Here is a 14,279-nt window from a genome sequence, read left to right on the forward strand (position 1 = left end):
ATAAATAAAGATGACTATAGGTTGGGCTGGGCCAGATTTTTCGTTCCCCAAAGCCCGACCCACATCCAACTTTAGTCATAAATACACAAGCTTTCTGTTAAGTAGCCTAATTTTTCCTTCATAGGGCAATTAGGCAGGTCTAGAACCAATACACTTCTACAATATAACTGCAGAAAAATCCCCCAATTTTGTAACTCCCCAAATGTCCACTGCAGTCTGCAAAAATACCCATTTCCCTCCAAATCGAAAATTCACCAATTCCCACCAAAAGTTTCGAAATTTGCTTGATTTATCCCCCAAATCCTTCAATTTCCATTACAATTTGAAGTACTAGGCGCTAACTTTCTACATCTCGCACCACTACTTTCTCTCTCTTATGCTACTGAAGGTAAAGTTTCCCTAAAACCCTAATTTCCTTTCTGAAATTTCTGAAATATGATTTGATCTTCATTGTTAGTACACTTTTGCAAGATTTGAGTGATACCCATTTACTTATTTTTGTTGAATTCACGATTATGGTCTGTCTTTGCTTGCTATGTTTCCAGCCTTTTCTGTTTCTTGTATCGGTAGTTGAGCAATTAAGTTTGTGATGGATATGTTTTCATCACTAGTTTATGTAATTTCTTGAGATTGATTCTTTGGGTGAATAGGGAGTTCGTAAAAGGTAATGATGTAGACGGGATTCGATCCACCCACTGCAAGTAGTAGATCAGTTGTATCCAAAATTCCAAAGTAGAGCAAATTCTTTTGAGAATATTTTGTTTCATCAGATCTTTGCAATGTTAGTCTGATTTTTATAGCTATATTTGCTGTATGTTGTGCATGTTTCTTTTGTTTACCAATCAGATATTTTCGATTTCAGCATGTCTAGAGTACAGTGTAGTGTTTTATGGTTTCTATTCTATACTTAGTGTTTTATTTCCAATTCAATGATGTAGCTACCATGGATGGAAATATGATTGCGGTCATAGATGGAAAGAATGGACTTGTTGAATGTGATAGCAACAGGAGCAAGAAGCGGTCTATAGCGTGGGATCATTTTGAGAAGTTACCTGCTGAGAGCAAGAGCGAAGGAAAAGCAAAGTGCATACATTGTGATGGTATTTTTAGTGCTACTCCTAGGAGTGGAACGTCTCATTTAAAGCGTCATGTGGAAAGGTGTGCCAAGCGTGCTGCAATTGATGTGCAACCTATCTCAACGAGCTATGGATTTGGTGAGTTTGAAGGTAGCGGGTCTAGTGTCAAGCTTGGGAAAAGGGTTTCAAAGGTATGGTTTGAATATGATTTGTTCCCAGCTCCTAATATGAATGATGCAAAAGCCAAGTGCAAGCACTGTAAGATGGTTCTCTCTGCAGCTTCCAAAAATGGCACATCTCACCTAAAGCGTCATTTAGACAAGTGTCCAAGGCGTGTGACTTTTACCGGTAACATAGAACAATTCTTCCTTACAAGTGAGAATCTAGTTGAAGGAAACGACTTAGAAAAGACACCAAAAGATGAAACTGCAACTGGTAAAACAAAACACCTTTCAGCAATCGGTGAGAATCTGGGTGAAGGAAGCAAATCGAGAGAAAATAGCCTGGTTGATCAGGATGAGCTGCGAAGATATATATCAGTTTGCATTATTAAAGGAGCTCATCCATTTAGCTTTGTGGAAGAGAGAGGCTTTAGATCTATGATGTCTAAAGCGTGTCCACAATTTAAGCCATTCAGTCGGACAATTGTCAGAAGAGAACTGTTTTCTATGTATTTGAAGGAAAGGGACAACATAAAAGAAATGTTAGCAAAGGCTCCAGGCCGCATATGTCTGACAGTTGGTAATTGGAAAGCAAGAGACACAAAAGACGAGTATATTTGTGTAACAACACATTTCATTGATGAGCACTGGAAGTTGCTGAAGAGGGTTTTGTGTTTTAAAGCTTTAGCACCCCCGTATGACGGAACTTACATCGCAGATGAATTGGCATGTTTATCATCACAGTATAACATTGAACGTAAGACCTTCGCAATCACAGTGGATGAAGCTTCTTATGATGAGTCAACAGTGTCTTCTATTAAAAGAGGTCTTCTTACGGAGAATTCTCCTGTTAGTGGTGGCTCTTTTTTCCAAGTTAATTGCTATGCTCATTTATTGAACTTTCTTGCACAATCTTCCTTAAAGTTGGTTGATGATATTGTTGAGAGAGTCCGTGAATTGGTCAAGTATGTCAACAAGTCACCACTTCAAAGGAAGAAGTTCTTTGATCTGGCTGAGAGGACGTTTGAATTGCAAGCAAAGAAAAGGCTGAGCCTTGACGTGGTGCTTAGATGGAATTCCACATATAAGTTAATTGACCGCACTCTTTACTATAAGAATGTTTTCAAGCATCTTCTGGAGTCAAAGCAAGAACTAATCAACTTGGCTCTTTCTAAAGAAGAGTGGCAGAAGTTGAGCATTATTCACAAGTTCCTGAGGGTTCTTTATGACGTAACTCGCTTGTTTTCAGGCACTAGTGGGCCAACATCAAATTTGTTGTTGAAGGGGATGTTGATGATCCATTGCCGTATGATGGATATAGTAAAAGGTCCAAACCCATTCTTGGCTCATGCTGTTGAAGCTATGCAAGCTAAATTTGATGATTTCTGGTGTGAGAATAGCTTGATTTTATCTTGTGCTGCAATCTTAGATCCACGCTACAAGGTAAAATTTGTGGAATATTGCTATATGAAACTCTTTGGCCCGACTAATTTCGAGGACCGTGTTAGTAAAGTTGTAAGCACTCTCTACTGTTTGTTTGCTGAACATAAGCGGCAATCTATACACTTTTCCTCTCCAGCTATGGGGTCTTCTAGCGTTAATACAAACTTTGTTGGAGATGATGAGGGAGACATGTTTGGGGACTATGATCAATTTCTGAGCTCAGCATCAAGATCACATGGAAACAAGTCTGAATTGGATCTTTACCTGGAAGAGCCTAGTTATGATTTAAATTCTGAATTAGATGTACTAGAATTCTGGAGTAGAAGCTCGATGAGGTATCCTAACCTTTCATTGATGGCACGGGACATTCTATCCATACCTGTTTTCACTGTTAATTCCAAGGAGGCATTTACCTTTGGGAGTAAAACATTGTCTTCTGTTCAAAGCTCCGTTCTGCCCGAGACACTTCAAGCTTTATTATGTCTTCAAGATTGGCTAGGTGCAGAAGATAACTCTGGTGATTCTCTCTTTGTGTTGTTGTTTTTAGTTTTGTTTTGAATGCAAGCGTGATTTTAACTCTTCTTTGAATCTAATTCAGATGACCAGACTGTTACAGCTGAGGATCCTAGTGGGTCAAGTGAAGATGCTGAATATGATGATGACGATGATGATAGTGTACTTACTGATTCTTTTTAGGTGTTTACGTTATTCCTTCCCTCTTTTTGCTTGACAGAGTAGTCCAATCTCCACGTGCTTACATATTATATGTTTTGCTTCGCTCAGGTATTGAAGCAGCCTTGACGATTCAGGATCATTGTTGCTTTTCTAGCACTACTCTTTCTCCATATCTTCTTGTAGTTGATTAGCCATTCTGTGCAGTATGCGGTCACTTTTGTTAGGTGCAAGCTGTCTCTGTTACTCTGATGTATATTCTTCTTCCCGCTATATAAGGTGACGCTAAGTGAGTTTTAATCCATGTAAGGTGTTAGAACGTCAATCTTTGTCAGCATCAGCAATAAGCATTGTTTTATCATTTCTCTATGATATCATTAGAAGCTGTTCTACAATGGTTAAGGTAAGAATATAGTTGACTTCTTATTTCTTACTCCGTACAACCTTTCACTTACCTTGTATCTTTCTTTTCTAGACAACCGTAATTCACTTCTGAATGCGAATATAGTTGGTTATTTAACGCCCAGGACTCATACTTGCATTACCATCTGGCTAGGGTTCTTATGTATGTTCATGATTTGTTACATGCCTTATTTTGACTCTACTACCATATATGTGAAACTTTCTAGTTCACCCTGCTACATGAAGTTGTACTGTATCCATGTGCTTGAATGGACAATGTTGTGTCCTATTTTTTGCCATTTCCCTCCCAGGTTGGATGTCTTGTCTTGCCTAACAAAGTATTGGTCTGATACTTCTAAAGAATCTCGGATGACTCTGTCTGTGATCTCCTGACATGAGGGCGTAGGTATGCAAGTCACACTAGTTTTGCCATAGCATTAAAAAACATGTTGCGTTTCTACCTTTTCGTAAATCTGGCTCTTCTCTTACCATGAATGCATTTCACATACAGTATATGGAGCCTAATTCTGCAATTAGGCATGGCATGTCAGAAGGAACTCATTGTGTTGCGTACTCTGTATCTGTTTATTTTCTCAGAATCTGCTGCTCGTTTTCCACGTAAAATTAGTTGGATAAAAAGTGAGGGCTTTCAGTATTAAAATGGTTTTTCGTGCTGGAAAATGGTTTTTGTAACTTTGGCTTTCTGTTCTTTTGCTGTTAATTTTTTTTTTTCCTTATTGTAATTTCTTGCAATGAAATTCCCTGCTCTTTCTTCTATTCCTGAATATTTATGATTCAAATGCCTTTTCCTGGACTACATTATGTATAAAAAGGCTCAAGGTGCACCTAGGCAATTTGAGGTTCTGTAAAAACTGATGGTGAAAAAATGGTTTGCGTCTCAGGGAGTGCGCCTTAGTTGCGCCTCATTAAAATCGCCTCGCCCAGACCACCAAAGGCCCTGCCTCCAAGCACCTTGCACCTTTTTATACACTAGTCACTACTATGAATCTTGCCCCGAGCAATAGTTCCCTGCTAGATTTTTTCGCCTTATTAGAGTTACATTTTTTAGGTTTATTTGTCTGTATATCATGGTGTGGACCTAGTTAAAGCCCTTGGGTTTTTGAAGGAAAAATAATCTAGGTATTGGATTCCTAACTTGTTAATGGAGAATGGAAAACTAACTCCTTTCTTGTGTTGTCCCTTTTTTGTGGCGACTGAGTGCATGGAACAACATTTGTTGTCTGAACTAGTTCTACCATTTGCCTTCCCCCATGGATCTTCAACAGCTTCTTTGGGTTTAGGCAATTGGTGTTTCAGACAAGCTATATTTCTGAAACATTTGAATGCATTTCTCTTATTAAACCTGAATCCTACCTTGAAATAATCATCTGCTATCCTGAAATTACCACCCGCGCTGGATTTTATGTAAACACCATTCTGCATTATCTGTCGGTTCTGTACTGATCACGATGCTTGTTTTCCTGCTGTATTATGTATCCCTATCCCGTCTATTGTTTCAACTCCAGTGTCATGAATCATGATATTGCAGCAGTAAGTGGGTAGATAGAGTAGCAATATGAGGAGGATTTGCTTCCAGTAAGATAAATTTGTGAGTAATTAGCAGAAAATTGAACTCATCTTGGCTAGCTCGACCCAATCTTGTCTGATGCCTTGGGTTTGAAAAGGGTTAGCCTTTTCTTTTTGCTGTTGCGGTTGACGTGGCCCATGATTCCATGACCAGTTTTAGCATTGGAAATGGTTAATCACTTCCTGGTCCCAATCTAACCAGTAACCACCACAACTATCTACGGAGTAAAATAGTAGGAGTACTGTAACATGTACCGATGAGGGGTCTCATGTTCAGCATACTACTCCATACTACGTATTTAACATAACACTAATACTTCTTCTATTCTTTATGTTATAAATGAAGGACCTTTTAGGCTTGAATGTTGATTAGTATGACAATTTGATGTTTGAATAATGAGAAGAAATAATTAAAGAAATTAAAAACACACACAAAGATTTAAGGTGGTTCACTCTTCAATGAGCTACATCCACCATGGGGGAGGGTTTTAGAGCTTGTATTACTCTTCAATGGAGAAAGGATTACAAAGAGAAATTCTCAAAGGTGAAGAAGAGAGAATTCTATGTATGCTTAGATCTAGGGTTTCAACCTCACTTGTGTTTCTCTCTCTTGATTCTGAAAATCTCATTACATTTGGTATTTATGACATCAAACCAATCTAAGGGACAAGAAAATGCCACGCCAATTGTACCTTGCGGAGAAGATAAAAGATTACCCGCAGAGTTCGGTCGAACCTTCAAAGGGTTCAGCCGAACCAAGGCCAGGTTCGGCCGAACGTACCAAAAAGTTCGGACGAACCTCCAAAAACATAGTTCCTGATTCTCTTCAGGTTCGGCCGAACTTCCAGTAGGTTCGGCCGAACTTATCCAAAGTTCGGGCGAACCTCCAAAATCACAGCTATTGACTTCAGGTTCGGCCGAACCACCTAATAGTCCGGCCGAACTTCCCCTGCTGCATGACAGCTTCTCGTAAAACAGTCATAACTCCCTCATTTCTCATCCAAAATGAGCTTATGACCAGGCGTTTGAAAGCTATTGAGCCAAGCTTTCACCTCCAACTTGAATCAACTCAATCTAATGAGTAGATCATGAGATATGTCCATTTGAAGTCAGGCCTTCCACTATAACACCCTAACATCCTTCAAGGAAGATTCGAGGCACACATAACAATTCTCCACCTTGACTTGAATCCTCCACACTTCCTCATAATGTAATACCAAACTATACTCCAAACACACTCCCAACAAGCCTTTATGTGCTTACATCGACCATGGAGAAAGACCAACTAAGTCCACACACAAAGTGAACTTAGTTGTCGGCAAAGGCTTTGTTAACATGTCGGCGGGATTCTCCTCGGTACCAATCTTCTTCAAGAGCAATTCTTTCTTAGCTATCACATCTCGAACGAAGTTGTACTTGATGTCAATGTGCTTGGTTCTCTTGTAGAATGTGTTTTGATTCTTAGCCAAAAGTATGGCACTTTGACTATCACAAAACACGGACACCAAGCTTGAACATGGACTAAACTCTCCCACTAGACCCTTGAGCCACTTTGCTTCTTTGAATGCTTGGGTAATGGCCATAAACTCAGCCTCCGTAGTTGAAAGAGCTACAACATCTTGTAGCGTTGATTGCCAACTCACGGCCGTACCACCCAAAGTAAAGACATAGCCGGAAGTAGATTTCCGGTCATCCAAATCACCTCCATAATCCGAATCACAAAAGCCCTCAAGCCCGTTTGCATTTCTACCAAACTCAAGGCAAACGTTTGAGGTACCCTTCAAGTACTTCAACAACCACTTCACGGCTTCCCAATGGACCTTTCCCAGTCTTGACATATACCGACTAACCATACTCACCGCATGGGCTATATCGGTCTTGAACACACCATGGCATACATCACACTTTCAACCGCACTAGTGTATGGAATGTGAGCCATGGACTTTTCTTCTTCCTTGGATTGAGGACTAAGCTCCTTTGAGAGCTTAAAGTGAGAACTCAATGGAGTGGAAACCGGTTTTGCATGCACCATGGAGAAGCGCTCAAGCACCTTCTCAATGTATCTCATTTGACTAAGATACAAAACACCCGCATTCCTATCACGAATAATCTCCATACCAAGAATCTTCTTGGCTTCACCAAGATCTTTCATATCAAACTCACTTGCCAACAACTTTTTCAAGTTGTGAATCTCAATCATATTCTTGCAAGCCACCAACATATCATCTACATATAAGAGCAAGTAGATGAAGGAACCACTCACAAGTTCTTTGTAATAGACACAACTATCATAAGAGATCCTTGTGAAATCATGTGCCAACATGAACGAATCAATTCGTTTATATCATTTCCTTGGAGATTGCTTCAAGCCATACAAGGACTTTAAAAGATGACACACATGATTTTCCTTCCCTTTCTCCTCAAAACCTTACGGTTGCTTCATGTAGATCTCCTCCTCCAAATCCCCATGGAGGAATGCGGTCTTCACATCAAGTTGGTGTAACTCCAAGTCTTCCATAGCTACCAAGGCAAGCAACACCCTTAGGATGAGTGTTTCACAACCGGAGAAAATAATTCATGAAAGTCAACACCTTCAATTTGTGTGAAACCTCTTGCAACAACTCTTGCCTTGTAGACGGGACCACCCGATTCCGGTGTACCTTCCTTCTTCTTGTACACCCACTTGCACCCAACAATTCTTTTTCCTTTCGGTGCAATACATAAGCTCCAAGTATTGTTCTTGTGCAAGGACTCTATTTCTTGCTCCATGGCCATCAATCACTTGCCGGAATCATTTAGAGACATTGCTTCCTTGAATGAACAAGGATCATCATTATCGGTCTCCACTTGACTTGCAACGGAGAGAGCATATTGGACATAATCACACTCCTCAATGTATCTACTTGGAGGCTTGATTGGTCTCTTTGCTCTTTCTTCGGCAATGGATTTCTTTTGAGCTTGTGGTGTTGTTTCACGAGGTCTCCTTGATGAGGGACCATCATTATGTGAATGCTCATCTAGCTCCACCTCCTCCTCAGTATCATGGTGTGAACCTATATCATTGCAAATAGAAAGCTCCTTTCCCGGAGTGATCATACAATTTTCATCAAAAACAATATCTCTAGAAGTTATGACTCTTCTAGATTGGTTACACCATAATCTATAACCTTTAACTCCTAAACCATAGCCAACAAAAATACATTTTTTAGCTCTAGGTTCAAGTTTACCATCACTAACATGAATATAAGCCGGACAACCAAATACTCTCAAACTAGAATAATCAACGGGTTTTCCGTACCATACCTCAAGAGGTGACTTGAAGTCAAGAGCCGAGTGAGGAGAGCGATTCACCAAGTAACAAGCCGTTGAAACGGCTTCTGCCCAAAAAGATTTCCCCAAATTTTCTTGTGAAAGCATACATCTAGCCCTCTCTAAGAGAGTTCTATTCATTCGCTCCGCAACCACATTTTGTTGAGGTCTACCCGCACAAGTTCGATGCCGCACAATGCCATGCTTGAGACAATACTTCAAGAACTTCTTCTCTACAAACTATAGACCATTATCGGTCCTCAAGGTTTTGATCTTTTTCTCGGTCTTCTTTTCAATCATGGTCTTCCAATCAAGGAACACATCAAAGACATCATCTTTATGCTTTATAAAGAACACCTAAACCTTCCTAGAGAAGTCATCAATTATAGTGAGCAAATAATTACAACCACCAATCGAAGGAACTCTAGAGGGACCCCACAAATCCGAATGGATGTATTCAAGTATCCCTTTGGTGTTGTGTACGGCGGGTTTGAAGCTAACCCTCTTGTGTTTACCAAACACACAATGCTCACAAAAGCCAAGGCTTCCAAGCTTCAAGTTTCCAAAACAACCTTGCTTGCTAAGCTCCGATATACCATGCTCCCCCATATGGCCAAGTCTCAAATGCCATAACTTGGTTTCACTATCACTCATAGTAGCCGTGGAAACATTTGTCGAGCCTACTATGGTGGATCCTTGCAATGAGTACAAGCTACCTACTTTGACACCCTTCATCAACACAAGAGCACCTTTCACAAACTTCATTACTCCACCTTCCGCTATGCACTTACAACCGTTAGTGTCAAGAGTGCCAAGAGAGATCAAATTCTTCTCTAGCTCCGGAACATGACGAACTTTAGTTAAGGTTCTCACAATACCATCAAACATTTTGATGGCTACCGTCCCAATTCCAAGCACCTTGCACGTTGCATTGTTTCCCATGGTGACATTACCTCCATTATACTCCTCATAGGAGCTAAAGAGATCCTTGTTGGGGGTCATATGAAACGAGCAACCCGAATCCAAAATCCATTCATCCTTACCCTTGATTCTTCCATGAGTGGCAACCAATGCACCACTATCACTATCGGTATCTACATAGCTAGCCTCGGCGGTAGCATGAGGTTCTTTGCCCTTTCCGGACTTACCATCACCTCCCGATTGTTTCTTTTGCCACTTCCAACATTCCGACTTAATGTGGCCTTTAATGTGACAATAATTGCAAGACTTGTTACGGTTGAGATTCGGTTTCTTTGACTTGGATCGACCCCTATTCTTTCCCCCATTACCACCACTACTAGTAGAAGTCTTCTCATGATTTCTACCCCTCACAAACAAACCATCATTGGAGTTATTTGATGATTTAGAAATTAATTGATTGTCAATTAAGTCCCTTTGGGTCAAAGCATCCCTAACATCATCAATACTCAAATCATCTCTACCATACAAGATAGTTTCACGAAAATGTTTATAGGATGGTGGTAATGAACATAACAAGTAAATTGCAAGATCCTCATCATCTGAAACAACATCAATATTTTGAAGATCCATAACAATCGAAAAGAACTCATCTAAATGAGACTTAAGAGAATTACCTTCCTCAAGCCGAAGATCATAGAGTCTAGTCTTGAGTAGTAGACGGTTGGTGACACTTTTAGCCATATAAAGAGCCTCCAACTTCGACCATAGATCATTGGCGGTTTCCTCCTTGGCAACTTCCCTCAATACTTCATTCGAGAGGCAAAGTTGTATAGCCGACAAAGCCTTCAAATCAATCTCCTCCCACTTCTCTTCCGTAATGGTAGTGGGTTTCTTATCCTTCCCTTCAAGAGCCTTGTGCACACCATTTTGTATCAAAATAGCTTTTATTTTCAATTGTCAAAGGCCAAAGTTAATTGACCTATCAAACTTCTCAATATCCAACTTCATTGTCGACATAAGTATTCAATACTCCCCAAGAAATCAAACAAACAATACAAACACAACCTTAGCTCTTGATACCAATTGTTATAAATGAAGGACCTTTTAGGCTTGAATATTGATTAGTATGACAATTTGATTTTTGAATAATGAGAAGAATTAATTAAAGAAATTAAAAACACACACAAAGATTTAAGGTGGTTCACTCTTCAATGAGCTACATCCACCATGGGGGAGGGTTTTAGAGCTTGTATTACTCTTCAATGGAGAAAGGATTACAAAGAGGAATTCTCAAAGGTGAAGAAGAAAGAATTTTATGTATGTTTAGATCTAGGGTTTCAACCTCACTTGTGTTTCTCTCTCTTGATTCTGAAAATCTCATTACATTTGGTATTTATGACATCAAACCAATCTAAGGGACAAGAAAAGGCCACGCCAATTGTACCGTGCGGAGAAGAAAACAGATTACCCGCAGAGTTCGGTCGAACCTTCAAAGGGTTCGGCCGAACCAAGGTCAGGTTCGGCCGAACTTACCAAAAAGTTCGGACGAACCTCCAAAAACATAGTTCCTGATTCTCTTCAGGTTCGGCCGAACATTCTAAGAGTTCGGCTGAACTTCCAGTAGGTTCGGCCGAACTTACCCAAAGTTCGGGCGAACCTCCAAAATCACAGTACTGACTTCAGGTTCGGTCGAACCACCTAATAGTTCGGCCGAACTTACAGCAGGTTCGGCCGAACTTCCCCTGCTGCATGACAGCTTCTCGTAAAACAGTCATAACTCCCTCATTTCTCATCCAAAATGAGCTTATGACCAGGCGTTGGAAAGCTATTGAGCCAAGCTTTCACCTCCAAGTTGAATCAACCCAATCTAATGAGTAGATCATGAGATATGTCCATTTGAAGTCAGACCTTCCACTATAACACCCTAACATCCTTCAAGGAAGATTCGAGTCACACATAATAATTTATTAATTGCATCATCTGAATTTTTATGTTTCTTACGTAGTGATTTTGTTTTATTATATTTTGTTATTTACACGTTTGTAAAAATGTTGTTTGTGATTTTGTTAAATTTGTCTTGATGCATAGTATTATCAATGTAGGGAGTATTTACTTTTAGTATAACTTTTATCGATGCATATTTATTATCAATGTACAGAGTAACTTTTACGGAATGATACTGTTTTTTTTTAAGGTAAAGTTAGTTCATTAATAAAATAGTTATACGACATCTACAATATAAATCAAAACTAACAAATACAAAAGAACTAGGATCAAACGAAATTCTAATTCGGCAAAACCACAATCGTTGTGGATGAGATGTGACAAATGATGAATATCCTCTTTCACATCGTTGTTTGATACAACCTTGTACAAGGGGGTCTTTCAATCTGTTGTAGTTTTGGGATTGAATTAAATTCGATTTAATTGATTGTAGACATAGAAACGACATCCATTGTAACACTGCACAAATCTTCATAAAACTCATAAATAAATAAACTTTTCATGCGAAATCAAAAACATACATCCAAACTCTCGGAAGGAGAGAGATAAAACTCAATAAATTGGTAAAAAAAACTATCCAATAAGGAGAGAATGAAGTTCTTATTCCGAACATAAAATCAAAAGTTAGAAAAATCAAGAAAAGAGGGGATCATCATCAACCTAATAGTTGATGTTAGCCCCTAAAAAATTAGGATACTTAAACATGTCAAGTGTTAAAGTTGTGTATTATTAAACGTGAAACTTTAGTAATTCAATTAATAAAGAACGGGAAAGACATACAATCACAAAAATTTATAGTGTGAGGGTCCGTGTACGATAGATTCCAAGTTCGAATCTTAATGATGTCTTGGACTAGTGGTTAAGATTGAGGACATGTATATGATATGTTTCAAGTTTGAATTTCAATGATGTCTTAGACTAGTGGTGGTCCTTGGGGGTCTTAGTCTCTCAAGTTTGAATCCCCCGCCCACATTTATAATTTTATATTGACTTTGTAACTAGTTTGCAATAAAAAAAACAAAAAATTAAATTACACCTCAAACTTATATATATATATATATATATATATATATATATATATATATATATATATATATATATATTTGTAAATTTATAAATGTAAAAAAATAAAAATAAAAACAAAACAAAGCTGATTTAGCCTCATTGTTTTGCAGCTTTAGTGAAAGAAAAACTCAGGTTTTCCACCCACAAACGTGAGTAATCTGGACAAATACTCCATACAGATAACAAACAACAAAGAAGAGAGGGAATCCCCTTGCCTAAGACCTCGTTTTCCAGGAAAAAAATCATTTAAAGATCCACTAAGAAAAATGGAAAACATGGGAGAGTAGACAATGAACATGATCCAAAGAACCATTTCCTTAGGAAAATTAAGAGCAAGCAACATTTCCTCAACAAAAGGCCGGAGTATTGAGTCATAAGCTTTCCTAAGATCGATTTTCATCATAAATTTAGGGGACCCAATATTCATAGTGTAACTTTAAACAATATCCTAGCACACTAAAATATTGTAAACAATCTTCCTAGCAGCAACAAAGGCCCCTTGAGTAGGAGCAACAACATCAGATAAAACCAACTTTAATCTAGAGCACAAAAGCTTTGAAATACACTTGAGCAACACAAAACAACGGGATATAGGCCTAAAATCCATCACAGATGAAGTGTGAGAACTTTTAGTAACCAAAGTAATGTTGGTGGCATTGATCTCTCTTAAAAGTTTCCCACTGAGAAAGGAATCCGTCACAACATTACAGACATCAGTTTCAATTAAAGGCCAGGAAGCCTTGAAGAATTGACTTGTAAAATCATTAGGACCAGGAGCTTTATTCCCATCAATGGAGAACATAGATTTATGGATCTCCACATTATAGAAAGGAGCACAGGACAACATGCATAGAATGAGGAACATATAGCCTAATTGGACCACAGAAACCCTTACAGGTTCTTTATGATCAAGAGTGCCCCCCAACAAATATTTGTAATACAAGACAAATGCATTGGTAACCCCATCAGGGGGGCTGAATACATACTCCACTTCCATCCTAGATGGAATGGATGCTATTAAACTACCTTCTCATCCGAATGCTTTGATGAAAAAAAAAACTAGTGTTAGCATCACCATCTTTTAACCAGACAAGTTTACTTGCCTCAAGAAACTAAGGTAACCAGTATGGGAAACTCGATCTATAGCTCTGAGCAACAGTATACTCAAGAGAAGAAAAAGAAGGATCCCTATGAGATGCATGAAGTTTCTCATGGCATTCCTTTAGATGAAACAAAGCCTCATTCTCAACCCTCTGAGTATCACTGAAGTTGTCCATGTTTAACTGTTTCAGAACATGTTTTAACCTTTTAAGTCTAGAAACCAATTGATACATGTGGACAAAATACGAAGGAACATCCCAGCTTTCCTTGACTCTTTCCAAGAAAGAAGGGTCAAGACCCCACATGTTGAAGTGCTTAAAAGACTTCTTACCCGAGGGAAGAAGTTAGTTAGTACAAACAATAGCAGGATAATGATCAGAGAGACCCTCAGGAAGAAAGTGAGCAAGAGATTCTGGAAAAGCAGACACACATTCACCATTTCTCAAAACTCTATCTATTTTACTAAAGACCCTATCACCACCATTTTGCTTATTATTCCAAGTTAAAAATAAAACAGCCTATCAGATTTGATATCAGA

At 38.9% G+C, this 14,279-nt stretch overlaps 1 protein-coding gene across 2 annotated transcripts; it reads left to right on the top strand.

Annotated features, from left to right (window-relative positions):
* Positions 1-115: 115 nt before the first annotated feature.
* On the top strand, positions 116-3,785 carry LOC110799852 (zinc finger BED domain-containing protein RICESLEEPER 2). Of its 2 annotated transcripts, none has more exons than XM_022005123.2 (4): positions 116-388; positions 939-3,197; positions 3,279-3,376; positions 3,464-3,785. In XM_022005123.2, the coding sequence occupies exons 2-3, from the start codon at positions 944-946 to the stop codon at positions 3,374-3,376; spliced, it is 2,352 nt and encodes a 783-aa protein (XP_021860815.1). In that variant the 5' UTR covers positions 116-388; positions 939-943; the 3' UTR covers positions 3,464-3,785. The 2 variants fall into 2 exon arrangements, with proteins under 2 accessions (XP_021860815.1, XP_021860821.1); XM_022005129.2 differs by having other exon boundaries at positions 3,279-3,355.
* Positions 3,786-14,279: the final 10,494 nt, after the last annotated feature.

Source organism: Spinacia oleracea, chromosome 5 (assembly GCF_020520425.1).
Source record: "Spinacia oleracea cultivar Varoflay chromosome 5, BTI_SOV_V1, whole genome shotgun sequence".
Taxonomy (NCBI): Eukaryota; Viridiplantae; Streptophyta; class Magnoliopsida; order Caryophyllales; family Amaranthaceae; genus Spinacia; species Spinacia oleracea.